This window comes from Agaricus bisporus (genome assembly GCF_000300575.1).
Source record: "Agaricus bisporus var. bisporus H97 unplaced genomic scaffold AGABI2scaffold_11, whole genome shotgun sequence".
Taxonomy (NCBI): Eukaryota; Fungi; Basidiomycota; class Agaricomycetes; order Agaricales; family Agaricaceae; genus Agaricus; species Agaricus bisporus.
The window spans coordinates 170,600-195,679 of NW_006267346.1; the positions used below are offsets into that span (position 1 = coordinate 170,600).

At 46.1% G+C, this 25,080-nt stretch overlaps 11 protein-coding genes across 11 annotated transcripts; 4 read left to right on the forward strand and 7 right to left on the reverse strand.

Annotated features, from left to right (window-relative positions):
• Window positions 1–209: 209 nt before the first annotated feature.
• AGABI2DRAFT_210041 (hypothetical protein) lies at window positions 210–2,984 on the reverse strand (the record flags this gene model as incomplete). Its single annotated transcript, XM_006455544.1, has 3 exons — window positions 210–1,029; window positions 1,078–2,504; window positions 2,614–2,984. 3 exons carry the CDS (start codon window positions 2,982–2,984, stop codon window positions 299–301), a joined length of 2,529 nt encoding a protein of 842 aa, XP_006455607.1. The 3' UTR covers window positions 210–298.
• Window positions 2,985–4,806: 1,822 nt separating this feature from the next.
• Window positions 4,807–6,363, forward strand: AGABI2DRAFT_138650 (hypothetical protein). Its single transcript, XM_006455545.1, has 4 exons — window positions 4,807–5,101; window positions 5,156–5,250; window positions 5,312–5,812; window positions 5,894–6,363. The coding sequence occupies exons 1-4, from the start codon at window positions 4,890–4,892 to the stop codon at window positions 6,205–6,207; spliced, it is 1,122 nt and encodes a 373-aa protein (XP_006455608.1). The 5' UTR covers window positions 4,807–4,889; the 3' UTR covers window positions 6,208–6,363.
• A 299-nt stretch (window positions 6,364–6,662) lies between these two features.
• AGABI2DRAFT_138651 (hypothetical protein) lies at window positions 6,663–7,528 on the reverse strand (the record flags this gene model as incomplete). Its single annotated transcript, XM_006455546.1, has 6 exons — window positions 7,472–7,528; window positions 7,393–7,420; window positions 7,288–7,346; window positions 7,000–7,236; window positions 6,851–6,938; window positions 6,663–6,800 (listed from the first exon to the last, which is right to left on the reverse strand). Coding segments are annotated over exons 1-6 (567 nt in total), but the record flags the coding sequence as incomplete, so codon positions are not given.
• Window positions 7,529–9,943: 2,415 nt separating this feature from the next.
• AGABI2DRAFT_210044 (hypothetical protein) lies at window positions 9,944–12,194 on the reverse strand (the record flags this gene model as incomplete). Its single annotated transcript, XM_006455547.1, has 10 exons — window positions 12,028–12,194; window positions 11,695–11,969; window positions 11,373–11,642; window positions 11,198–11,325; window positions 10,975–11,147; window positions 10,778–10,927; window positions 10,615–10,723; window positions 10,420–10,563; window positions 10,148–10,370; window positions 9,944–10,088 (listed from the first exon to the last, which is right to left on the reverse strand). Exons 1-10 carry the CDS (start codon window positions 12,184–12,186, stop codon window positions 9,944–9,946), a joined length of 1,776 nt encoding a protein of 591 aa, XP_006455610.1. The 5' UTR covers window positions 12,187–12,194.
• A 155-nt stretch (window positions 12,195–12,349) lies between these two features.
• On the forward strand, window positions 12,350–13,567 carry AGABI2DRAFT_187839 (hypothetical protein; the record flags this gene model as incomplete). The annotated part of the gene is made up of 7 exons (XM_006455548.1): window positions 12,350–12,389; window positions 12,439–12,915; window positions 12,966–13,004; window positions 13,054–13,151; window positions 13,203–13,258; window positions 13,321–13,442; window positions 13,496–13,567. 7 exons carry the CDS (start codon window positions 12,350–12,352, stop codon window positions 13,525–13,527), a joined length of 864 nt encoding a protein of 287 aa, XP_006455611.1. The 3' UTR covers window positions 13,528–13,567.
• Window positions 13,568–14,458: 891 nt separating this feature from the next.
• AGABI2DRAFT_210050 (hypothetical protein) lies at window positions 14,459–15,401 on the reverse strand (the record flags this gene model as incomplete). The annotated part of the gene is made up of 6 exons (XM_006455549.1): window positions 15,268–15,401; window positions 15,198–15,217; window positions 15,063–15,148; window positions 14,792–14,999; window positions 14,699–14,740; window positions 14,459–14,647 (listed from the first exon to the last, which is right to left on the reverse strand). Coding segments are annotated over exons 3-6 (462 nt in total), but the record flags the coding sequence as incomplete, so codon positions are not given.
• Window positions 15,402–16,722: 1,321 nt separating this feature from the next.
• Window positions 16,723–17,700, forward strand: AGABI2DRAFT_195044 (hypothetical protein). The gene has a single exon (XM_006455550.1). The coding sequence runs from the start codon at window positions 16,873–16,875 to the stop codon at window positions 17,575–17,577; it is 705 nt and encodes a 234-aa protein (XP_006455613.1). The 5' UTR covers window positions 16,723–16,872; the 3' UTR covers window positions 17,578–17,700.
• Window positions 17,701–17,906: 206 nt separating this feature from the next.
• On the reverse strand, window positions 17,907–19,403 carry AGABI2DRAFT_195045 (mitochondrial tricarboxylate transporter). Its single transcript, XM_006455551.1, has 10 exons — window positions 19,344–19,403; window positions 19,254–19,286; window positions 19,149–19,203; window positions 18,934–19,092; window positions 18,851–18,881; window positions 18,739–18,799; window positions 18,564–18,684; window positions 18,344–18,510; window positions 18,147–18,285; window positions 17,907–18,093 (listed from the first exon to the last, which is right to left on the reverse strand). Exons 1-10 carry the CDS (start codon window positions 19,376–19,378, stop codon window positions 18,016–18,018), a joined length of 879 nt encoding a protein of 292 aa, XP_006455614.1. The 5' UTR covers window positions 19,379–19,403; the 3' UTR covers window positions 17,907–18,015.
• A 148-nt stretch (window positions 19,404–19,551) lies between these two features.
• AGABI2DRAFT_227053 (hypothetical protein) lies at window positions 19,552–20,766 on the forward strand. The gene is made up of 3 exons (XM_006455552.1): window positions 19,552–19,919; window positions 19,989–20,366; window positions 20,403–20,766. The coding sequence occupies exons 1-3, from the start codon at window positions 19,661–19,663 to the stop codon at window positions 20,687–20,689; spliced, it is 924 nt and encodes a 307-aa protein (XP_006455615.1). The 5' UTR covers window positions 19,552–19,660; the 3' UTR covers window positions 20,690–20,766.
• Window positions 20,767–21,349: 583 nt separating this feature from the next.
• Window positions 21,350–21,757, reverse strand: AGABI2DRAFT_210060 (hypothetical protein; the record flags this gene model as incomplete). The annotated part of the gene is made up of 1 exon (XM_006455553.1): window positions 21,350–21,757. The coding sequence occupies one exon, from the start codon at window positions 21,755–21,757 to the stop codon at window positions 21,350–21,352; it is 408 nt and encodes a 135-aa protein (XP_006455616.1).
• Window positions 21,758–23,003: 1,246 nt separating this feature from the next.
• AGABI2DRAFT_187844 (hypothetical protein) lies at window positions 23,004–25,015 on the reverse strand (the record flags this gene model as incomplete). Its single annotated transcript, XM_006455554.1, has 10 exons — window positions 23,004–23,258; window positions 23,317–23,527; window positions 23,580–23,752; window positions 23,813–23,986; window positions 24,048–24,351; window positions 24,420–24,449; window positions 24,511–24,629; window positions 24,696–24,803; window positions 24,864–24,906; window positions 24,978–25,015. The coding sequence occupies 10 exons, from the start codon at window positions 25,013–25,015 to the stop codon at window positions 23,004–23,006; spliced, it is 1,455 nt and encodes a 484-aa protein (XP_006455617.1).
• Between the last annotated feature and the right edge of the window lie 65 nt (window positions 25,016–25,080).

Genomic DNA, 25,080 nt, shown 5'->3' on the forward strand with positions numbered 1-25,080 from the left:
GTGCCACCTGCGAGGTATGTGTGCGTAACAGAAATTGATGAAACAAGACCATTAGCCCCAGGCCGGATCACGCCGAGTTTAGGAATCATTGTTGCAAGTGAGCAGACCCAAGGCGAGATGACTACGAATAAATTCATATTCTACTCACAACCAGAATGGCTCCCAAGTGAATGTGAGCCTCTACGTTCTACATTAGAAAGCGAAACACGAACGAATTTGAAAACTGGTGGCAGCAGAGAAAAAAAGGTATGGTGTGATCATCGACGTAATCAAACTTGGGTCTAGGAATAAACTTGATCTAGGCTTCTCCACGACTTATCGCTTCAGCAAGGCTCAACTCTAAGGCCAATCGTAGGTCTTCGTCAAATTCGTCTTCAGCAGCCGTAGACCGTGCAACGAGTCGTTGGCTAGGTGACGACAATGCTGATCCAGCACTATGAACACTTGATGGTGAAGAGAGACCAGCGGGTTTCATCAGCGGAATATTCCAAGCGGAGAAACGAGAAAGGTTATTAGAAATCTGCGAAGGTCTACTGGATCCTTCCCCACGAGATTTGACAGGAGTAGCATTACCGCTGATAAGAGGAAAATGAACATCGCCCTCAGCACTGGTTGAAGGGGTAGAGTCACTGAGCAATGGAGAAAAAGAAACGTCACCATTGGCAGACGAGCTGGAGGAAGAGGCAGTAATGGGGATCAGATCACTATCAGAACTTTTGGAAGCGATGTAGTCCGATGATACATCATCTGTATCCCAACAGAAGACAGCGTCTCCAAGCGTAACAGGATGTTCAGGGGAAGATGAATGGTCGCGTTCGATTGCAGTGGACGGTCCCTCATATGTGTTGTGCACAGGTTCTTCTCTACTGAGCATTATGGCGTATTCGAGCGCCTCCTGCTCACTAAGACCCAAAACATCATGGCTAGCTTGGTGTTCTTGAGATTTATCATGGGCCAGACGTAGGTTCTTCGGCTGCTGCTCCAACAAGTGTCGCGAATCGGCAATACTTTCTTTCAGTTCGGCTTGTTCTGTAGAAATGGGTCAGCTGACGAAGTGACGAAGCTGGGCGAACTCACGCAACCACTTTCCTCCATGACCCTTCTTTTTCCTGTGGATACTGCCATCTATCGGAATACGACCCCTGACTCCGCCACTGACATTCTTGTTGACTTTCCCAGCTTTCCAAGTGAGGACAGCATTTCCTACACTAGCAACCATGACATCCCGGTCTGGACTGACAAGGATTTGACGAACGCGTCCATCATCATTAGGATCAACAGGGGGCGCATGTCCGCGTCCACGGAATTTAGGAGTCGGACTGGCAAAAGATCTCAGCTCCTGAAACCTCAAGCCATCAAAAACGTGCGTTGTGCCACGAGAACTGCCAGTAATTAATGTTGTACCATCCCAGTGGATAGCCGTTATGGTGGAACCGTCTGCATGTGCTTCAATTCGCTGGAAGGGACGAATGGCGCCCTTTGTCGAGTCGATGTTACCTCCCTGCCACTCATAAACTCCGATGCCACCCATGCGATCCCCAGTAAGGATGAAACTAGACTGATCAGGTCTATTCGCGAAAAAGGGACGGACACATGATAATGGACCGAAGAGATGGTCGCCGAATGTATCAATGTGAAACTGTAATTCACCAGCGTCATCGGGTGTGAGAGTAATTCTATAGAAATGAACGTCATTTTCATACGCAGCGAGCAAAGTCGGCTCTGCCCGAGAAGCATGGCTGTCGATGTGCAAAGATGCGATTATTCGAGAATCAATCGGTGAAGTGGAAGGACACGGGATCGAAAAGGTATGCACGCTGTCCGAATCCACGTCATCATGGTTTCTACCGAGTTTCACATTCGGAGTAAAGGAACCTGCGAAACCTGTGAACATAAGTATGTTGCCGCTCCGCGTGCAACCAATGATGAGGCCCTTGGTAGATAGTGCAGAAGCGACTTTGACGACAGGATCGATAGCAAGGTCACATCGCTGCTGATCCGAGGTCCAGAGGCAGCGCATAGATTGAGGGTTCCAGATTTTGATACGCCCATCACCTCCACCGGTGACAGCGAGGTTATTGCCATCCCATGTGGCGCCTAGAACTGGTCCATCATGCTCGTCATCGATGGAACACCTTGTTATGAGGAAGCCGACACCTCTTCGCGATAAATCTACGGCTTTATTTGCGGTTGAAATGGTGACCTCACCATTTCTCTTGCCCCATAAAACCATCGCAGTAGCTCCGTCCGACGCAAGTACGCAGGTCGAAATGTTAGGAGCAAACTCCACATTAGGATTACCAACACCATTCCCAATACGAGGTCCTGTGGAGTTGATGTATCCGGTTAAAATTCTGCCAGTAAGAGGCAGCGATCGTGAAACGATGCCATAGGCTGTTGAAGCGCAAAGTAACGCTGAGTCATTGGACATCAAATGCATTGAGGATATACCCGAATGCACGGGAATGTGACGAATCGTTGAGCTGCGAGACAATGCCCATTTCCTGAAATCAGAGTGTCAGGTTCCGTAATAATCTCGCTCGGGGCATGCGCAGGGAACCGCACCATAGTGCAGGGTGCGATCCCTAGGACACACAAGAAAGTGAAACTCACTTCAAGAGATGAAAGCGGGCGATGAATTCCTGTTTCCACGTCTTGGCTTCACGCCTAAGAAGTAGACGTTTATGACAATCATGTAGGTCGTTCTGAAACCCGATACCCAAGAGCTGCTGGGCAAAGGCACGGTGCCAAGTGCCGTCGTCATTTACGTGGTCATAAAGACGTTTGTTGACCACGCTGAGACTGAGAAGCGAGGGGGGGTCAAGATGAGACGTGACTCCTGTGAGGACTTCAGCAGGGATGTCAAGGATGAGGCGGAGAACGTCGCGTTGAGGGCCATGCTGAATATCAGAGATAAGGGTAGATTCTACGAATTGGGGGTGGTGAAAGTCTTTCTGGGAGATTTGTGTGGGCCTATTGAGCATATAACTGGAGAGAAGATGGAGTAGAGGGCGAGTTACGCAGACTCAGGGCTCAGAGCGCTGGCTGCGAAGATGACTGGTCAGTTCAAGAGTCCGTTTCTGTTTGTTTTCGTTTCATATCTATCATCGGCATCTTCCAGATGACTCATCGCCTCCTTATGTGCCGGTCCCGCTTCTTCGACCGGCATCTCGCCTTTTGATCCAGTAGTTTCATCTTGTACAATAAGCCAGCTACTTGGCATCTCTAAAGTCGTTCCGAACCGCAAGGGACAATACCTTAGCTCTCCGGCCTGCTGGTATAGTCCGCAACCTCACTTTCCCAGACTTCGGGTATCCGGCAAATCTCTCATCGCTTGGTTGATGGTTCACCGGATAGGAAACCGCAACATCCTCCTGAGCCCTTGTGCCTTGTACTTACTTATACTCGTCCGGCTGAAAATATCTCCGTCTGTAAACTCTGGTCATCTGCTGAATTACTTTACCCCGGGGACTGCCACCAACAGGATGGTGAAGTAATTACGTCGCTGAATCGTGTTCTCCCAGAACGGACCTAACAGGTAGAACAGACAACCAAAGCTCTCGGTCCGTACCATGACTATCAACTGGATGCATAAATGCCCTGCCTCTGAACCCACTCCCCACGGAATACAAAATCGGCAGGCGGAAATCTATTTTGAATGTCCAGGTTCTTGGACTGTTTAAATCTCGTTTTCATATTGCTTCCATGCCATGCAAATTACCTTGGACCCTACGATTTCTATCCGAAGGCACTCGAAGGCAGTGAATCGGGCCAGAATAACGGGGGCAGTGAGCGTTTTGAGTAAATCCTCTCCAAGTTCCCCCCTCAAGTTGGAGCGTCCACATATAGGGAAGTAAAGTTGAAGTTGTCATTATTTATATCCACTCTCACATCCGTTTAGATTTTCGAGAAGACTGGCATTATCAAAAGGATCGCACTCAGCAAGATGACTTTGAGATGACCATTATGGCTCGATCTATGTCGATCGAAATGTGACGCTTCATATGCTCTTTCAATTGTTGGAATGTTCCACAGTAGATTGCCGGAACGGACCGTCTCTACTGTACACCATCTACGGAACTTACTCATATAAAATTTCGAGAGAGTCTATGTCTTACGGCCGCGGAGGTCTAAGTCTACTCACTATAAACGATGACTCCGGACCTCGCACACCATATCCATCCCGAGCCTTTGACCATGCTACGAAAGAGTGCCAGTAGGTTGTTCGAGGGAGTAGTCAACGTCAGCCTATAACCAATGAGAGGTACATGAGTTCGTCCGGAAGACCAACGCACCCCGATTTTCGAAACGTGTAAGAGCTTTGTTGACATTTGATCGATGCAACGTGCCCCCGTTCGAACTTCGTGGTTCGGAATGAACCTGACTCCACCGTCACGATGTATAACACCCTACTTACACGATTCCGGCTTCCGTTTTAATTCTATACCAGCCCGAAAGCTGCAGTCTTTTGAAGTAATCAGACTTCCTATTAGGGCAAGTTTAGGCTCTTTTGGCACTAAGTCTTTTCACAGCCTTCGAAAAGAAAACTAAATCTTGAGGAAAAATTAATCAATATCTTACGTTCATAATTTGCAATCCTTGCTCAACCTTTATTCACTTCAAGTGACAAATATAGCTTCCTTTACCGAGCTAATGGAAATATGTCTCATCGGCAAGGGTCGAATCTCGCCACACATATTCAACGAGGCAAGCATTGGGTAAAATAACGAAAGAAGAACAGAGGGGCAGAGCAGATATAAGTTGACCATCGCCTCCCCTAGTTGCTCCCCACCTGCAGCGATTCTTTCTCATACTCGCTCTCTATCAAGAGCTCTGATATTCATCCCCTTTTTAACCTTATTCCACTCCACTGATCGCACTACGCCGCGATGCTCAATGCGTTCAAAATCAAGCCATTTGACCTCCAACCTATCTACGAAGAATGGAAGGATGGTCCAGTCTTCAATGGTAACCCGAAGAAGGACATGCCAGTCGAGGAATGGTTGGACAAGATCAAGGAGGGATGCGTCAAACGCGGTGTACCGGAGGAGTATTGGTACAAAGTAGCGCAACATTTCATGGGTCCCAAAGCGAAAGCGAGGTAGGTTACGATATCGTTTTCCGGGATGGCAGGTCTAAGGCATGAGTATCCTAGATTGGATGAGCTGAAAGAAGTCATCCGAAAGGTTCACGGAGGAAAATATCGTTGGACCTGGAAGAAATTCCGCATTGCTATCTTGAACATGGGCTGTATGTAATCGTATCGCATTTCGAGCTTCATCTTCGGCCCTAACGCTTATCCGTCTTCCAGGGAATATCGACAAAAGTGAGACCCGAACAATTAATTGGAAGCCCTCGTCCTCGTGGTTTGCACGCAAGAAGGATAAGGAAGATTCTGAGACCCACGAGGTAGCTGAACCCGAACCAGTCAAGAAGGATTTCGTATTTCCTGCGCTCTGGCCCTCCAGAAGGGGTTCCGTCTCGGAAACTCAACAAACAGACACCGTCTCCAATTCTCATAAACGCCCACATGCGCGACCTCCTGCCAGACGTGCGGCGACAGAGCAGATCCTGTCAAGTGAAACCAAACACGAAACCAAACGTGAAACCCCTGCCCATCGCCCCAGTTCTGCTCGTCGCCCTAGTTCCACCCGCCGTCCAAGTACACCTGGAACAAGATCCCATCCAGAATCAACCTCTAGCACTCGCCCCCCTTCACGCAAACCATCCCTACCGAGATCACAGACGCTCCAGGTTACAGAGATTCAAACACCAGGAGTCAGCCAGAATGAAGGCAGCCAGGACAGTGAGGGTAAGTCGCCAGTCGCTCTTGGCACAATCAAAGTTGTCTGTCACACATGCTCAATCACGTTGTTTGATAACAATCATATAGTACAAGCACAAGCACAAGCCCCTGTATGGCTGCTGAACGCGTGCAATGCGCTCGACTTCATAACAAGTGAACATCCCAAAGCCATGAATGTCATCAGCGCTATTCTTATCACTGTTGGTTCTATTCCTGCGATACCAGCCATCAGTGCAGGCGCAGGTGGCGCCATCCTCGCTTCTGGTGCTGCTCACGCAATTGGTGCCATCGCTGTCGGCGTTGGCCAAGCGATCAGTCTGACTGTCAAGAGTAGTCAGCAGACGAACCAAAACGACCAACAAAACCAAAAGCAAATTACCAATGGCGCGCAGAATTCATAGCCAAATCTATCATACTCTTTCATACCATTTTTCTCTTCGTCATTGTAGTTCAATATCTCTTGAGTGATGCCCTCTGCGAGTCGGAGGGAGATCTATAATGTACCGAAATGACGTTTATGTATTAAGAACTTTCATATTATTAAAGCAAAGTCATGTACAATACCAAGTTAGTCATTTTCTTCGTCAGGTAATTCATGTGAATTCGGTAGTAGTTTGGGCGAAATCCAATACTTTTCTTCCTCATGATGTAAACGGTCCGGTGTCGTCCACGGTACGCCATCGATAAGCATGGCCCCTTCCTTGAGAAACATTTCGTCAATTGGTATCTGTGCGTCACGACACAATTCTCTGAATTTCGTCGGCACAGCCACGCGAAACGTCTGCATATAATTCGACCGAGGAATACAACCGAACTTGGTCCATCGCTACGAAAACAGTAAGTCCCATTGTCACAAGAGATGCACTGAAATTCCATACTTCGAAGGAAAGCTCATGACAATGCAAGTACATTAGCTTCCTTGGTAGGGTGATCGTATGCCTGACTAGGTCATTCAACTCTGGTACCTTGTATAGTTCGTCTCCGACGACAGGTGCTAATCTGACGTTGAGTGGCGCGATTTTCAGCAGACGAGCATGCTCAGACCTTGGAGACAATTCGCCAAATGAAACCGCAGCTGGTTCTTGTGGTTAGTGCGCAGCTTTAACCGCATAAGCGACAGTGGCAATTTCGACTGGAAAATAAAGTTATTATAGTCAGAACAATTGCGGGAGTAAAAATCTGTCTGAACACACGGATGACCCAAGTAGCTCCCATTCAGTCTTCGTCGCGGTCCCGAGTGGATCGAGCTGAACATGGCCCTTCACTTCGCTAAGGCAGTTTTCGATGACACCGGAAGATGCAGGAAATTGATTTTCTCTCCCATACACGACAGCCAAGTATGTCTTCCCAACTTTTTGGTTGAGAAATAGACGCGAGAGATTCCTGGCCCACTCTTGATTCCTACTGAGTATGAGTGCCCCTGTAGTGTTCTGGATCAGCGTCAGTTAAAGTAGAACACTTCCTTCATGTGAGTCACTGACCTTGTTCAAGCTATGCACGTAATACGGTGGCTTTAGAAGGTTAAGGTGTTGCTGGATACCTGGCGCGAGATTAGAGTCGGCACATGCATAGAGCAATTCTCCAACCTTTACAAAGGATATTAAAATTCATATACTATTCCTCAGTGAGCTTCAAAATTGCACGTCCTGGAGAAAAACGACTCGCCTTTGCTGATGTACTATAGCCCATTTGACAAGTCATGTCCGTTGGCTTGTTGGAGACAATTATACCTCTATCATAATAGACCATATGTTTTTCCATGAATTTCCTGGCCTGCTCAATACTGCGCGGCTTGAACTTGACTCCCATTGTCGAGCGTGTATTCAAGTGTGTGCGAAAGGTGGAAATTTTTGATCGTCCGGGTCGCGTGACGCCGCGAGCCAACAAGTGTCACTCTTTCATCTTCCCTCTACATTTAGTCTGTATGTCACCCAAACGAACAATTGAACGCTATCAAGCTAGGTCAGACCATACGGCAAGGGAAGTGACGACACATTCCTTCCCGCTTGGACCTGAAGTCTCTTGCAATTGAGGGGGACGCTCTTATATAGATGCTAAATTACACCAATATATCATTTGAGTCGTAAGTAACCATCATATATTGTAAGCTGCTCATGCACACGTTTCAATTCAAGCGAAAACTAGAAGTTTCGATTGATATTTCGGTCCTGCTAGTGACAACAGTAGTGTTTATCACCGGGTACTTATTAAGGTTGTACGGTATAAATAATTTGGCTGGGAACAGCCAACAGGAAACTGTACAGTGTAAGATAAAACATATGGTACGCCATCAAAAGGCCGTATTTCCAATGTTGAAGTTTCCATTAGGCTGCATGATGAGAGAACATCCCAAAGGCATCCCCGCTGGCTCTATTCCCGCGATACCAGCCATCAGCGCAGGTGGCGCAATTCTCGCTTCTGGGGCTCCTCACGCCGCGGTTGCCATTGTCATTGGTGTTGGTCAAGTAACCAGCCTGACTGAGAAGAACAATCAGCAGGCGAATCGGAACAACCCATAGGGGCAAGCCAAATCACGAACGGCACGCATCATTTCTAGTTGAATCTGCCATACTCTTTCCTATCCTTCTGCTCTTTGTCATTAGCCATGTTCCCTGCGAGTAAGAGGAGATCTATATTGTACCGAAACGACGTTTATAGATTAAGAACCACTAAATTATTAAAACAAATCATGTACAGTACCAATTTAGTCTTCGTCTTCACCTTCGTCAGGTGATTCCTTTGAATTCGGTAGTAGTTTAGGCGAAATCCAGCACTTTTCTTCCTCGTGATGTAACTGGTCTGGTGTCGTCCATGGTGCACCATTTATAAGCATTGCTCCTTCTCTGAGAAACGTTTCGTCAACTGGTATCTGCGCATCACGACATAAAACTCTGAATTTCGTCGGCACAGGTACACGAAAAGTTTGTGTATACTTCGAGCGCGGAGTATGACCGAACTTGGTCCATCGCTATGTGGTGGGTAAGCTAACGCTGCCACGAAAGATTCATTAGAACTTTCATACCTCCAAGGAAAGCTCATGGGAATGCAAAAACATTACTTTTTTTGGTATGGTAATGGTCTGCTGGACTAATTCATTCAGATGTGGTATCTTGTAAAGATTGTCTCCAACGACAGGTGCTAATCTGAGCGTTGAGCGATGCGATGTTTAACAGAGAAACATGCCCAGACCTTCGAGGCAATTCGCCAGATGAAACCGCAACTGGTGCTTGTGCCCAGTGTACAACTTTAAGCGCATAAGCGACAGCGGCACTTTTGGCTGGAAGAAAACATATTCAACCAGAACAATGGCAGGAGTAAAATTTGCCTGAACATACTGATGACCCAAGCAGCTCCCATTCAGTTTTCGTCTGGGTCCCATGGGGATCGAATCGAACACGGCCCTCTACTTTACCAAGCCGATTTTCAATAACGCCAAAAGATCCGGAAAATTGATTTTTTCTTCCGTACACGAGAGCCAAATACGTCTTTCCAATTGTACGGTGGAGGAATTGATGCGAGAGATTTCTAGCCCAGTCTTGGGTCCTACCGAGTACGAGTGCTCCAGTCGTATTCTAGGTCACCGTTAGCAAATGTAGAGCGCTTCTTCTATATGAGTCACTGACCTGATCCAAGCGATGTACAGGATAGGGTAGCCCCGGTAGGTCAAGGTGCTGCTGGATACCTGGTGCGCAATTAGAATAGGCGTGCGCATAGAGAAAATTCGTCAACCTTTACAAAGAATGTTAAATTTTAAAGACTATTCTCGAGTTGGCTTCAATCTGCACGTTTCGGAGGAAGACGACTCGCCTTGACTGATTGACTAGAAGACAGTTGACAAATCATGTTCTTTGGCTTGTTGGAGACAATTATACCTCTGTCATGATAAACCACGTATTTTTCCACGTATTTTCTGGCCTGCACGATGCTGTTTGGCTTGACTCCAGTCCCCATTGTCGAGCGCGAATTCAAGTGTGTGCGAAAAAAGTTGCAGGAAACAAATTTTGATCGTCTAGTCGCGTGACGTCACGAACCAACAACCAACACTGACAATGACGTTATGATAACTTATAATGTACCGAGAAATTGGTCGGAATACATCTCTCGCTCTAGATATGCTGGACAGCTCTTCAAAGGCTATCAACTCCAGCATTCCTCGATCAATCTCCCCTCGCGCACCATGCCTTCAACATATTTCTTGGAGTCCTCCTCTGAATAGCCACCTTCCTTCTCCAAAGTTTTCGCCAGCGCAGCTCTAACACCAGCAGGCATTTTATTCGATGATCTAACACATAAATTTGCATCAAAATCATCTCAAAAACAAGGGTAACTAGAAGGTCGTACCCAGAAATATAGACCCAGGCCTTCTCATCTTCCAAGAGCTTCCATATTCGATATGAATCTTGCTCAATGAGGTCTTGAACGTACGTCCGCTTAACGCCTTCGGGTCCGTCTCGAGAATGAGCGACGCGGTAGGTCAAACCACAAGTTTCAGAATATCGTCTCCATTCATCAGCGTAATGTTCGTCCTTGGTCGCGGAGCGGCACCCGAAATACAGAGTATTCGCTGCAACAGTAATCAATTCGTGTTCTGAACTGGTATCAGAAAAACGTACACTGTGAACCGAGGTTCAACCGCTCCTCAATGATCGCTCGCATAGGTGCAATACCTGTGCCAGGACCAACGCAAATTACTGGGGTATTGATTGAAGGTGGAAGCTTCAACAGGCCTCTCTGAATTTCGACTTGCAGTTTACTTCCTATCGTAGTTTGTTTGAGATGTACCGCATGTATATAAAAAATGAGCTTACCTGGCCCTAGGTTGGAGAGATAAGTTGTACAGACACCTTTGCGCGGAACCTTAAGTTGTGTTTTATATTTCACTATTGCCGCACAAAGGTGCACTTGACGTTTATGTGCCTGTAGCGATGTCAGGAAAGCAAATCCCGGATTATGTTCACCATTGACTCTCACCTTGGCGGAGCTGGCTATAGAAAACTGTCGAGGCCGCAGGAATGGAAACACATCGAACACATAATTTTGAGGTATAGACGACTTCCTAAATTCAGATAGGATCTCTCTGATCGTCCGTTTAACTTTATAGCAATATTCATATAACTCATCCTAGACACATCAGCACAACTTTTACTATAGCGAAATAGAATACTTACAGCTCCTTCCTTGGACAAAAACTCGTCTAATTTTTCGCGTTCCGTCTCATCAGAATTAAAGTTTCTAAGATATTGGAAAAACGTCCGTCTCGGCATGGCATTAAAATCAAGATGGTGAGAAAAAAGGGTTCTCATGGTAAAGGTCTCGGGCAATGAAGCTGGAAGGCTCTGGTCTACAATAGCTGAATAGTTGTTAATGTTTACGACAGCAATGGTTACATACCCTCAAGTCTTCTTTGAATTGATAGCGGTTCATCAGCGATACTTGTCCACCCTAAGGAATCAAGAACATCTTCAACCTCCTGGGAGCTGGCTATTGGGTGGATTATAGCCAGGTCTCCAGGTAAGTAGCTGGATTTTTATGAGCTGGACTGAAATCAATTTAGTCATCGACCTACTCAACATCCTTCTCTAACTGGATTTGAATATGTCGAACATCTTGGTTCCAACCTTTCGCTGTCATCCTCCTGTTGCTGATAATGGTCGCAGATAAAGATCCAGGGGAAGAAGGCAGCTTCGACTCTCCGGTAGAATCACTAGACTTCAAAATCACCCGAGACTCGGGGATCTGTGGGGTTGGTATAACCGCTATATCGTTTGGCAAGGGGTATAAATCTGATATCGTATCGGAGAGCTTAGTCAACCAAGGTTCGAAGGCACCGTCTATTCTGCAGGGCATATGTTATTCATGTTTGTTCGAGTCACAAACAAAGAACCTACCCGAAAGGATGCTGTTCGTCACCTTCGCCACGTTCACACACCTCCGTGGCGCCTAGACTCCTCAGCCTTTTTGACAGCATCTTTGCTGGCCAACAAAATTTATCGTATGACGTGTCTCCAAGACCAAAAACCGCGAATGACAAATCCTCGAACAGGTCTGGAGGAAGATTCGCCGAGAGTAACATATTCCACATGGGAGTCATAGCGCGTGGCTCAACACCGGAGCCGGTCGTCGACACGACGAAAATCACAAAGTCCTCCTCGACAAGATTTTCCTGTTTGTGTTTTCTAAACCCAACGAGTACAAATCATGCGTCACGAAAAAAAACACACCAATGTATAGCAGTCAACACTCACGACCTGACTTTTGAAAAGTAGGTTTCTTGACTCGCGAGCAATTCTATCAGCAATGTCTTGTGCAGTTCCTGTTTCAGTGGCGAAGAGAATCAGAAGCCGACGTTCGGGCATGTCGTACAGCCGCTCGGAGGACATGCTATATCAGATAAAGGTGAAAATAAACAAACGCAAATTAGGTATTTATATCCCATTACACATCCCCATCACCAGCCTAACGTAATTACAATCATGTGCATCAAAAAAAAGTGAAGGATTTATTATGAGAGACGTTGAGTTATCTTCGATCTTGCAATAAACAATGGATCTGGATCTGAAGGGTATCCACGTCCTGGTGACCGGTCAGTTCTTTGCACTAGTTATGCCTCACTCGATCTCAAGAGACTTTAGGTGCAAGCGGTGGAATTGGACTTGAAGTAACTCGGCAATTTCTTGGCAAGTTTCTGTGCTTGGAATATGACAATTTCGACATTGATAGTGGGTTCTTAGAACAAGGAGCTAGAGTAACAGCACATTACAATACGAAAGCCAACCCATTGGAACCATTAGTGTCTCAGAATGGGCCTGAACATATCCAAGCACTACAGGCGGATCTCACAAATGAATCTGCAGTTGAGACCCTATTCAAGAACGCTGTTGCATCCTTTGGAAATGTCCACGTCCTCATCCTGAACCATGCCATCTACGAAGGCACAGATCAGCCGGTATACAAGATGCCTCTCGAACAATGGAATCACACAATCAATACGAACTTGACTTCTACTTTCATTGTTGCAAAGGAGTATGTTAGGCGTCTTGAAGGCGCCCCTGAGATAGTCAAAGACTATGCTTCCATAATAATGATCGGGAGCAGTGCAGGGAAATTTGGTTCGTTTTACACTGTCTTTCAAATAACACCGAGTTTCATCGAAACCTAGGTGAGGCAGGACATGCTGATTATGCGGCATCGAAGAGCGGTGAGCCTAAATTAATTAGATGTTTCAATAGCTTACCGTCATCCCATAGCCATGATGTATGGATTCCTTCTGTCGCTCAAGAATGAAATCGTCAAGATTGCTCCGAGGGCTAGAGTAAATTGCATCGCACCCGGCTGGACCAGAACCGTAAATCCCGCTCTCCTTTCCTCTTGTTATGCGAGTTAATATTTGTTGTAGCCTTTATCAGAAAATTCCTTGAAAGATCCCGAAGTTGTATACAAAGCTCTGGCAACGTGAGTTGCCATTTCGCTGCTTTGAACTGTCCGGGCATTAATATCCTCTCCCCAATCATTAGTACACCCCTCAAGAAAGTTGCGATGCCATCAGACATCGCGTCACAAGTCGTTATTCACGCATCTCGGAAAGTTTCTGGTCATGTAACTGGTCAAGTTTTGATGATTACTGGTGGAATGGAAGGTGAGTGTCGATAACTCGCTTGTTCCAATGTTAACACATTGTGTGGTCACAAGGTCGACTTCAAAACAAGATGGAGGATATTTGATGCATCTGAGTCTTTAATGGATTAAACAAGATTTTTGGATCCAAGAGTCAATGAACTGTGTATTCCTAGGGTGTTCCCGGCGTTCAAGAGAAATTATTCCTTTTCCTCGACTCGATTTTCAGCACAACAAGCGCGAAATGACGAGTTCTCAGCATTACTTGTTCTGTATCGACAGCTCGCATGACACTGACGAGGGTTCGGTTGATAGAAACCTTGAGCTATGACAAATTGCATACTTATGAAGAAGACAATGATTGACAGAAGTTCTTTCAACTATACGTTGAAGTACAGGTTCACAGTCAGTTACTGTTCACATTCTCTACTTGTTCAATCCCAAAACCTCAATAGCGACGTTACGTGTAAGACTGTTCAACTCCTCCGCAGAAAGAACCGAAGGCAAAGTTTGAAGCCAAGCTTCACCTTCAGGTATTGCAACCTTTAATTGCTCTTAGTTATAGCCTGAATTCGAACTTCAGAAGCGTTCTTTGTTTACTCACATAGGGATAATCAACGGAATACATGATACGATTTAACCCAATAGTGTCCATGTGGAATTTCATCAGAGGAGTTTGAAAGTTCCCAGATGTTGTCTCCCAAATATTGGTCTGCCAATAAGAGCTGACGTTGAGTTTCATTGGTATGCCGTTCGGTATTTGACGCAAGAGTTCTGACGGATGAGAATATTAGTCTACGTGTCATTCTGGAAGGAAAACGACCTACGTTCGTCTATCCTGCCAAGGTCTGACGGAATGCGTTCACCCAGGTGGCCTACGATAATTTTTGCCTTGGGAAATCGGCTGTAATTATCATAATGAGTCGCAACAAGAATAAGGAAGAGGTAGACAATTACTCGAAAACTCCGTTCGTACAAAGCCTGAAACAGGTATAAACCCATCGGTCAGAAACCTAGTCGCATTACGAACTACATACCCCAAAATGTGGTTTGACAGAGTGGCGGCGAATTCTTGGGCAGGGCCTTTGAGCCATCTCGCATGTCCGGTCATGAGGCTGCCTATTTGCGCGATGTTGGACCGCGGATGGAAATAAACAGGCACGTCAAGGTCAGAGACCATTTGCCAAAACACGTCATATTCGGGCTGATCGTAATAAAGAAGTGTGGCTGAAACGCGTGTCACTAACAGTGATTTATGGAAGATAAATGGATGCTCACTGTTATCAGGTCCGGACTGTTGGTAGTCGTTTACCAATGCTCCTGAATTTGTAGATTTAGCGTCGATAGTCGGGATGTTGGAACCCTACATGCCTACAAAACCAAGCTCTGTGACGGTACGGTTCAGTTCAAGGGCGGCATTCGTGGCATTGTGCATTGACAACGAAGCAAAGCCTCCGAACCTTTCCGTGTCGTTGGCAATGGTTTCCGCGAGCCTGTTGTTTACCGTGACTGCCATATTTTCGGCCTCAACAGGATCAGATAATCCTTGAATACACGGGTTAGCACAAGACACAACCATCTGTGAGAGAATATGAGATGGTGAGCAGATCAGACAAACGTGATTTACGAGGCATTGTCTTACAAAATCGATATTATTTTCATCCATGAATTGACGACGTTGATTATGAATGTCTAACAAATTCGCCTTCAATTCTGCATTTGTCCCTCCTGGAGCCAAATCAACTAGGGGAAGAAAAAAACCGTGACTTGTTGATACCCAATGCCGCGCTTGTGTTACTGTTCACGTCTGAGTGTCTTTTCGAACATCCGCAAATATCTGGACTCACCCGATCTGATGAATAAGCTCTGGGATAGTCCAGGCTTCTTCAAGAACGATTCTTCCGTTTCCACTATTCCTCCACTCTTTGGAAAGGACTTTCGGAAGACTGTTCAAGACACAGACCCCAAGAATGACAAGTCGTAGTGCGGCAAGAGAAAGCATTCTGTTGGAGAAACGAAATTCTTCCCAAGAGCAAAGACATCATTTTATAGAAAGGGTTTCAAGATGTGGCGTCTGCCATCCAGCTCGTAATTCACACCCCCGGAATTTTGATGACGTGAACGAAAGTTCAAGAATCGAACTGATGATGTGAATTTGCGGTACGGTGGTCTATGCAGAAAGAACCCTAGTAATCCAAATTAAGTCCAGAATAATATGCAGGTGAAAGCGAGTCGCATGTAGTTTTCGATAAGAACAATCGTCTCGGTGTCAGTATTTTCGGCGTCATGGGATCATGTGACGTCATGTGATTATCCAACAGGTCAAACGCGCTTCCGCCGGTTTGTCTCTTCTCGTCCATTCATCTACGTGCTGATATCGCTAGTCAAAGTCTGTAACTATCTCTGACATTAAAATCGCTAATGTTGAGTTTACGCTCAGAAAGCTTACCTTTGAGTCTTGCCGAGCTTCCCAGGGCTTCTGTCGAATTTTCCAATCTCATTGGCTCCAATTTCTCGGTTCTCAAAACATATCAGGAAATCCTTTATCTCACACTACTTGAAACAGACCTATGGATCCAAGTACCAATTTCTTCCACGCGATTTCACCCTACCTGCCTGAAGGAGTCCTCCAGGGACTGAGAAATACACCCGTGGACGAACTCGCACTGGACAACCTTGTCAGGCTGATCAATGGTGCAGAACCCTCACCACACTCCACGCCAGAAGTAAAAGACCAATGGGCGGCGAGACGTACATCCGTCTCAACATTATTATCATCTATAACTCGCTCAAATTTGAATGACAACAAGCGTCCCTTAGAAAACGTTGAAGCTGATCTCGCAAACAAACGACCGCGTTTATCTCCATCTGAAACCTCGAACCTGGCGCCCGACAACTTGACCAACGGTCGAATTGTATTTTCTTTGTCCTCCATTTCTGCGACTGCTCCAGTGCGGAAAAAGTTAGATATTACAATTCGAGAAGATTGTCTTTCGTTCACCAATCCGGCCAGCAAGGCCGAAGAAACCCCTTCTATAGCACTCTCTTCATTCCGTCGCGCATTCCTTCTTCCCACTCGTGGGAAGACAAAACCTCACTGGACAGTGGTCGTATTATCATCTGACTCCCAACTCAATACTCGTGGAAAATCAGCAAAATTATCCAACGAGGAAAATCCCCAAGTTATCTTCGGTATAGATGCGAAACTCACCAGTCCTCTCAACACGGCTACATACGATGCCGAAGGCAACCCTTCTGTGACCACGCACGCCAAAAAGGCTGAATCTCTTCCCATCCTCCGAGAATTCTTTGATCATCTTCGGATACCTCTGTTTGAACCCACTCCCAGTGTATTCAAAAGCGCGGCACCAGGCCTAGGCAAATCTGCCGTTCGAGATGGTGTGCCCGGAATAGAAGCTTATCGCTCAGCTAAAGCGGGAAGCCTATGGTTCATGCCGGAAGGCATCCTCTGGGGTGAATCTAAACCATGTGAATTCTGGGCTGTTGAGGATCTAATTGGAAAGACGGAAGGCCTAAGAGTACTTGGTGGGATCGGAAAGACATGTAGCGTCATTCTCACGCGGAGACTCCCTGAATCCTCTCAAAAGGAAAACGGAGAGGACAACACGGGCCCAGACGATGAAGCGGAAGAGGAATGTGGAGAAGAAACTGAGTTTTCAGCGGTAGACTCAAAAGAGAAAGGTGTTGTTGAAAATTGGGTCCGCCAGTATCGACATCTATTTGGCACTGCTGGAGGTCGAGTGCCTCACGAAGATTCAAACAAAAGAAAATCTGCACCTAAAGGACCTCTCACGATTCACCAAATAGGCGACGATTCGGATTCTTCAGATGGGGAATTCTCCGTGTCCTCTAGTTCTTCTGGTTCCTCGGTTAGTGGCTCCGATGATGCGGAACCCGATGAAGAGGAAAGCGTGAGTGATGGAGATGCTGATGCAGGTTCAGCAGGGGAAAGTGAGAACGAGGGTGAACTTGATGGAGAAGAGGAAGAGTTGGATCCAGCGCATCATCCCCTCCTTCAAGCTGGCGCATTGCCGCGGATGTCCAAGGCGGTCATGGACATGGCTGTTGGCATGCTTATGAATGATATGGCGGGCGATGACAGTGATGAGGACCAAGTTGACGAGTTGATGGAATAAGTAGCGATTCACATAAAGTAGATCGATTCACATAAGTATTCCAACAAACAGGAATTGGGTTCAATTCTATCCGGTCCACAGTATATAGTGTCACCGTACCTCAGATCCCGACATAATTTCGAACAATGATGCAGGTCAGATGCTGTATGGACCGACAAGTACATGAGTTTTATATCACAATTACACGATGAATCGATGAATATCGATGCATGGCATCCAGTATTCTGTACTGTGATTCGTGGTACTCGTCCTCAAAGCTATATGAAAAACAGCTTCCGGCCCTTGTTTTTAAGGGTTATCATACCGCGTATTACGAATCAATGGTTGATCCCATTTCGAATAAGGTATGTCATTCCTGCAAGATGGAGTGAATGCAGCGTTGGTTTCTGGGTCAGGACTAGCATTACTGCAAGTATCTAATGCAATACCAGTCTCGTGCTACTTTTGTTCTTGCTCACGTCCACCCAAAACCATGATTATCTTCTCGTATATGGTAAAGACAATTCCTCCACTCATCTATTCAAGACGATCAGAGACGGAACAATTACGATAATCCTGTAACCACTCACCACAAGCCTGGCTAGACGAGGCGTAGTTCCCGTCCAAAACCGGAGAAGACCTTCCTCCGTGAAAATACGATACGCACAGTGGAATGAATTCCTATACTGAGCACGAGCTTCTAAAGACTGCATCCGCGTTTTAATAACACTAAATGCAAGCGTCTCAGTCAGATAACTGGCCCCGTTCAAACCATGCAGAATCTTACTCCAAGGGCATGGTTGTGTAGACTGTCACAAGACCAGCAATAGCACCTATTCCGAATGTGATAGCACTAGGCAGTGGTTGACCGGGTCTAGCTGTCCCTTGAACGAATTGCTTAAGAGTCAAGTAGGTGGTAAATCGAACAGAGGAGTTGGCTCCTTGTCGCATCATCTGCAACGAAATATCAGAGTCGGCTTCCGATTCGAAACAAGCAGGATACTCACCACCGGAAACAGACCACGATAGATACCAGAAATACCCTCTTGCCGGATAATAGATGCAGTTCCATGAACGAGACCGCGGTACTGAGGGTTGGGACGTTTGGCATCATCGATAAGTTTCGTCCTGATTTACTCGAGATTAAAGGAGCTGTCGATGGGGCGGAAGAAATGAACTCACTTAATGGTTTCTGAAGGAGTGACCGCGAAGATAGCCTCCATCATACCAGCTCCCAGACCAGCTGTTCACGAGACGTCATGTTCAGTCTTGGACAGATACAGACAATAGATACCTAGAAGGCTTCGAGGCGTGGAGACCTTGCCCTGAGGAAAATAGTTGGATATCTCAAACAGAAAGTGTTTTGACTAGGCTTACCTCGGAATCTGCTAAACGATGCTTGAAATTGTCGTAACTCACGAACCGCACGCCTGCCTTCATAGCATTTCCAACAACCAAAGCCATACATCCAGAGTATAATCCCGTTATGCCATGTTTCTTGACCGTATCTCTGATAATGGCAATAGGTCCTTCTTTCTACCGCGCACATGTTAACGAATGTCGTCGCGAAGAACGTCGCGGCGCTGACGTACTTTTCCACCAAACTGGGAACGAGTTTTGACAAATTCGGTGGGGTACGTTACAAATCTAGAGGTGTTCAACCGGGGACGAAGGTGCATGCGGCGGATGCTACTAACGCTTCAACTGCTCCAGCGGTCGCTCCGGCAATGCTGTGGGTGAATGTGATGTTCATTTCAGATAGAAGACATTAGTTCGAGCGCTCCTACAGAGAATGGGAGGTCTTTTCCTTCTTGAAAACCATTCTGAGCTGGGCTGGTGGAAGGAGGAGGCTAAGCGGTATGTGATTCCATCAAAACGGTTTCCCGGCCGAAAAGGGTATGGCAGACCGATCATTCCGAATTCTGAATTGGTTTCGTTTGTTTTCTGACTTTGATTATTGTCAGTAAAGTTCCAGGCTTGACCCTCTCTTACTCTGAACCACGAAAAGAGCGCTTAACGAGCGTGGAAACCTCCGACTCTTTGACACAGATCGGTCCAACCTAAACCAAACTGAAAACCAGACCTTCCGTTTACCCGTTGACCGATGTCCAACATCCTCCTCCTCCGTTCGCCCAGCGAAACCGCTCCGGACCCATATGAGCGCATGCTCGAACATGCGTCATATAGTGCCCATTCTATTTCAGCCCTTGAAACATCATTCACCGATCTTCAAAACCTTCAGAATCTTATCGCCGCTGGCCCGGATTTCAAAGACTATGTTGGGGTCATAATCACCAGCAAACGTTCCTGTGAGGCCTTGACCACAGCTACGAAGATTCTGTCAGATAAAGGGTCACATTCTGGTCCTTCTCTAAGTGTGTCTCGCCATTGACTTTGTCCACGGCTTCTCTGAAGCATATATCGTTGTGCAGTTGCTTGGACTAAGGTTCCCTTTTACGTCGTTGGGAAAGGCACCGCATCTGCTTTAGGGGAATTTCAAGCCATGTGTGGAGGGAACTCTCTAGATCTTCGAGGCGAAACTGCCGGTACTGGCGAACAACTTGCTCACTTCATCCTGGGCGACTTGAAGACAGGTCACCCACGCGAAAGGAGAAGAATGTTGTACTTGACTGGTGATAAAAATAGAGACACTATACCTAATATTCTCTCATCGGAAGAGGGAAAGCGACTTGGTATTGAACTTGATCCTATTCAAGTTTACGAGACACGCGGTTCGTCTACCTTTGGGTCCGAACTAGGTTCTCTGCTTCAGCAAACGAAATCAGGCCAGTATCTATCCTGTTTCAAAAGTTAAAATATAATCTCCTAAACATACCGACCTACAGATGATTGGTGGATAATCTTTTTCGCACCTTCATCCACGGCATTCACCTATCCCTTCCTACAACAACATTTTCGCTTCACAAATTGCACATCTACGCCGACCGAGCAGGTTACAAGCTCTGCGTCGGACGCACATAAGCCTTTGGCTCGCGTCGGGGCAATTGGTCGTGTAACATCGACTTATCTAGAAGAAGAATTGATGCTACGCATAGATGCTGTAGCCTCAAAGCCGACACCGGAAGAGCTGTTGGCTGCAATCTCCGGTAGGACTACCGGTCAGGATCTCTGAGGTCCCAATGCTATTTCCGAATACGAGCTAGAATTCAGGACTCTTGTATCTCTTAATGACGATTTTCACCGTTTTAGGACATGTTATATCATGTATGGAACTCATTTGCAATTTCTTGTCATACACTACATTCCCAATGGGCGTCAATATCCTGATAATGTACTATCAGAAACGCTTGCTCTCCTTCGAAGCAAATTTACGGCCCTTGACTCGAAATGCAATCTACACCAGTAAATTTCATCCGCAGCGCCACACCCATCCTCCGGTCGAAAAAGCATGTGGCATACACTCAGCCCCTAAGATATACCACTATGGCGGCGCCTTACGACAAATTTCCATTGATTCAAGTGGTTTGGTATTAATATGTCGAAGGCTGTAGTGGTGAGTCAGGTTTATTTGATACCGCTGCACAATGCGCAAGAATTAATACCAGTGCCTTTTCTAAGGGCCCTAAGGCCAACAGTCAAAAGATATCAAACACTTATGGCATTTACATGGGAAAAATCTACTAGTGAGAGCCAATTATCATCTACGAGAAGGGCAAAGACGACATGGATACAAAGAGGCCACACTATTATTCGAAGGTCAGAAATAAACAGACAGATATTCTAAAGAAACATCAGTTATTAGTTTCCAATAAATGTGAATGATGTTTTACCTTTAGAAGCCACAGAAGTGGATTGGAACTTCCTCGTAATAGATAGGAACATCGCCAGGGAAATTCTCGATATCAAATCCCGTCAAATCCTTCAAGCCCTGAACACTGGACGTGAAACCTTTCTGGTCATCGTTGATAACCGTGAAGGGAATGACAGTCGGTTCACCGCCATCCATGGGGGTGTACGTGAGGTTATAGCAAGCTCCACATTCAGTCGAGTTGAAACCCCCGGCAACAAAAGACCCAACAATGTGGGGGAAGTTAGGGATTGACCCAAAGGTCTTGTGTCCCTCGAGATTACCCGCATCTGCGGAGCACGAAGTAGTGCTGAGCGACACATTAGGCTCGTCGTAGCGAGTGTCATAGTTGAACACTGCAGTAGGACTCCTGGGAGCCAGAGCAAAAGCCATAGCAGGGATGGCAGTGAGAGTAGAGGCGAGAAGAGCGAAGGTAGAAGTGAATTGCATCGTTGAGCTGAGTTGACTGATTGTTGGTGACTGGTTTCTGGTGGATTAATGCTCGCCTTTTATAAGATTCTTTCTCCTCCTTCGCCGCTACCGCGACCGTTTTTGTGAAGTTGTGTGTCAGCTAAGAGATACCGCCCAAGGATGAGATTTACGAGACGTGTTACTCATTCGAAAGCAAAGTTATTTCCTTCAAGACCTACCCTCTTGGGTCTAAGAAAAATAAACTGATAGCAATGAAGCCTGAAGTTTTTCTCAATCCGTAAAGTAACCAACTGGCAGCATTATCGTAATCCCAAGTCGACTGGAGCAGTCCGCTATGAACTTGAACTGGTTACGCGTTTTGTGCGCAGCTTGAACGAGACCGATCAACCAACAGTTCTAAATATAAGGCAGCATAGTTATGTTGTACATTTCAATGTCACGGTTTCCCTAGGCGATATGTCGGAAAAACATCGGTTGCTTCATTGTTTTGTATGACCCCAAGTCATCATGTATTGCGTACCTCGGGATGGTTCGTGCGGTGCAGCCGGAAGAATGACTCTAGTACCGCTCGTTGCTGATAGAAAGGATATCTATGTCAGTCCGCTAGCCTGATACGACGAATGCGCATTATGAATCGCACAATTGCTGATACCGGTAGTGTTTAAAGAAGAAGGCCAAGAGAAAGCCATCCATAGCCTATCTAGTTGCGCAGATGGGGTCCGGGTACCATTAGAATAGAACAAGATAGAACAATGGGGAGGGCTGGATCTGAATTTTGACACGCAGAACAGCCAGTTAGCATTTCCATGGTATGTGCAAGGGTGTTTCGAATAGGCCCATCCAGATTCCAAAGTGTTGCGATGATTGCAGAATAGAAACAAATCTTGAACTTGCAAGTTGAAGTTGGGCCAAGTTAGAGGGTTCATCGTAAGCAGAAATTGAGTCGACGTGACCGACTGCCGAGTGAGCCTAAAGGAACTACGTATCCGCATATAGCCTAACTCTGTTTGTGTTTGCCTAAGACCCCAGGACAAACTTATAATTACGATTTCAATTCCTAGTAAATGATAGAACTTTCGGTAAAGTGAAGAAGAATATGTGCGTACTTGGTTGGACTTGAAACGTGTCGTAGCACCATATGAGCGACGATAAAACAATTGTTATCTTGCGTCTTCATTTAAATACTTTATACATACATATCCCTCCTTCAGACATTCAACTCAAACTTCTGACTCTTCTCAACCGCCTCGGCAATTTCTTTATCACTCAAGGCAGGTTTTACCCAATTCTTCAAAAACTCATCAACCTGTTCTGGCGCACGACCAATGAAACTCTTCGGATCCAAAAGTTCCCCGAGCTGACCTTTTATAGGATCGAAATAGGGTTCCGCTTTAACACGTTCGATCAGATCGTTTTCGAGCCCGAGCTGCTTGACTTGATGAGCTGCTTCGTGTGAGAGGACCTACGAATATCTATGTCTAAGGCAAAACCTCTGAGATATAAACTGATGTGGGACATACACGAATCTTTTCGTGTGCTTCTTGTCTATCGCCACCGTTTTTGACCATAGCCATGATAATATTCTCAGTCGCCATGAACGGCAATTCTTGAGAGATTCGACGAGCAATGACTTTCGGATAAACAACGAGTCCTTCAGAAACGTTTTGAAGTGTCGATATAACAATATCAGCAGTGAGGAATGCTTCCGGAAGGGTGATTCTACGATTTGCACTATGAAAAACCATGAGTCGATCTATTTGTTATCGGACCGTAAAAGACTGACCTGTCGTCGAGTGTACGCTCAAACCACTGAACACTGGAGGTCATGAGTGCATTTTGATGAAGTACCATAAGATGACGGGAAAGACTGCAAACGCGCTCTGAGCGCATGGGGTTACGCTTGTACGCCATAGCCGAACTTCCAATTTGGGTAGACTCGAAAGGTTCTTCAACTTCCTAAGAAACGTAGCAGAAGCTCGATTAGAATATAGAGAAACATAAGGGACTGGAACGAACCTTCAAACTGGCGAGCAACCTCAAATCTGTACCAATCTTGTGAGCGGTAGCACCCAAAGACGCAAGAGGAGCCAAAACGTCGATATCAATCTTTCGGGAGTAGGTTTGTGAGGTGACCGGGTAAACGTAATCGAAGCCGGAAAGTTTCGTGACAAGTCTGTCGAGCTCGACCACCTGAAATCACATTTAGACTTGACAAAAGAAAACATTAAGCTTGATATTCCGCCCAACGAACCTTGTCATGATCACCATCAAACAACGCCAAGAAACTGGCTTGAGTACCGGTAGTGCCTTTCACGCCGCGAAAACCAATATCATCCCTGACTCTCTTGATATTCCTCAAATCCCATAACAATTCTTGAATCCATAACGTGGCGCGTTTACCGACCGTAGTCAATTGCGCAGGTTGGAAATGAGTAAACCCGAGAGTGGGAAGTTCGCGGTATTGAGCTGCAAACGCTTGGAGACGCGAGATAAGAATGCCGAGGGAACGGACGAGGTATGTGAGTCCTGTGCGAAGGAAAATGAGGTCGGCGTTACTGAATGGGAAGAAGCATACATGTGAGTTGGAACTGAAAGCTTATAAGTGGGACGGTATCAGACTCACTCGGTCACGTAGCAGGATGTTGCGCCGAGACTATTCCGAAAGAAAAATGAGCAAGTCAAAGACAGTGTAAAATCTATCGATTTTGACGCACTGGATGATACCAGCAGCAGCAGGGGCTACCGTTCCAAAAGTATAAACGTGAGCCATAACATCGTGCCTTCGCTTCTTCTCTTCGACAGCCGCGATCTCAAACTGCTCAGGCGTCAAATCCTACAACCCAAGTTTCGGACTCAATAAGAACCACAAAGAGTGAAAGATTAGATAACTAAGACGCACGAGATTAGCTTTCATCTGTTCGATAGCTTCATCGTCAATCGGCAATCCAAGTTCTTTTTCCGCGATAGCCAGATTCACCCATAGCTGCCTCCAAGTACGGAACCTGGTCTGATATGCGGCAGTGTCAGACGAACTAAGCTAAAGGTATAATAGCGCTAAAAGATGTACCGCGGGAGAAAAGAGATTGGCCATCTCTTTGCTCGCATAACGACTTTGAGACAAAAAAAAATAAGGCGCGTTAGCCCGACTTTCTCTCAAGCTAGTTTCAAGCGAGATACTGACCTAGACAAGGGCGTTTGGTATGTATCGTATGTAGTCATCTTCGCCTTCTACAGACGGACCCTAGACGATAATAGAAACCAGGAGCAAAAGACAGTTTGGCCCT

Excerpts from the sequence above, each read along its gene's own strand:
- AGABI2DRAFT_138650 (XM_006455545.1), top strand. The coding sequence starts at position 4,890 with ATGCTCAATGCGTTCAAAATCAAGCCATTTGACCTCCAACCTATCTAC. Across the intron at positions 5,102-5,155 it reads GGTCCCAAAGCGAAAGCGAG|ATTGGATGAGCTGAAAGAAG; the intron begins GTAGGTTACGAT and ends TGAGTATCCTAG. Across the intron at positions 5,813-5,893 it reads AGGCAGCCAGGACAGTGAGG|TACAAGCACAAGCACAAGCC; the intron begins GTAAGTCGCCAG and ends ACAATCATATAG.
- AGABI2DRAFT_195045 (XM_006455551.1), bottom strand. The coding sequence starts at position 19,378 with ATGGTTTTCAAGAAGGAAAAGACCTCCCATTCTCT. Across the intron at positions 18,685-18,738 it reads ACTCCTTCAGAAACCATTAA|GACGAAACTTATCGATGATG; the intron begins GTGAGTTCATTT and ends CGAGTAAATCAG. Across the intron at positions 18,094-18,146 it reads CTCGTCTAGCCAGGCTTGTG|ATGAGTGGAGGAATTGTCTT; the intron begins GTGAGTGGTTAC and ends CGTCTTGAATAG.
- AGABI2DRAFT_195044 (XM_006455550.1), top strand. The coding sequence starts at position 16,873 with ATGCCGGAAGGCATCCTCTGGGGTGAATCTAAACCATGTGAATTCTGG.
- AGABI2DRAFT_227053 (XM_006455552.1), top strand. The coding sequence starts at position 19,661 with ATGTCCAACATCCTCCTCCTCCGTTCGCCCAGCGAAACCGCTCCGGAC. Across the intron at positions 19,920-19,988 it reads AGATAAAGGGTCACATTCTG|TTGCTTGGACTAAGGTTCCC; the intron begins GTCCTTCTCTAA and ends ATCGTTGTGCAG. Across the intron at positions 20,367-20,402 it reads GTATCTATCCTGTTTCAAAA|ATGATTGGTGGATAATCTTT; the intron begins GTTAAAATATAA and ends ACCGACCTACAG.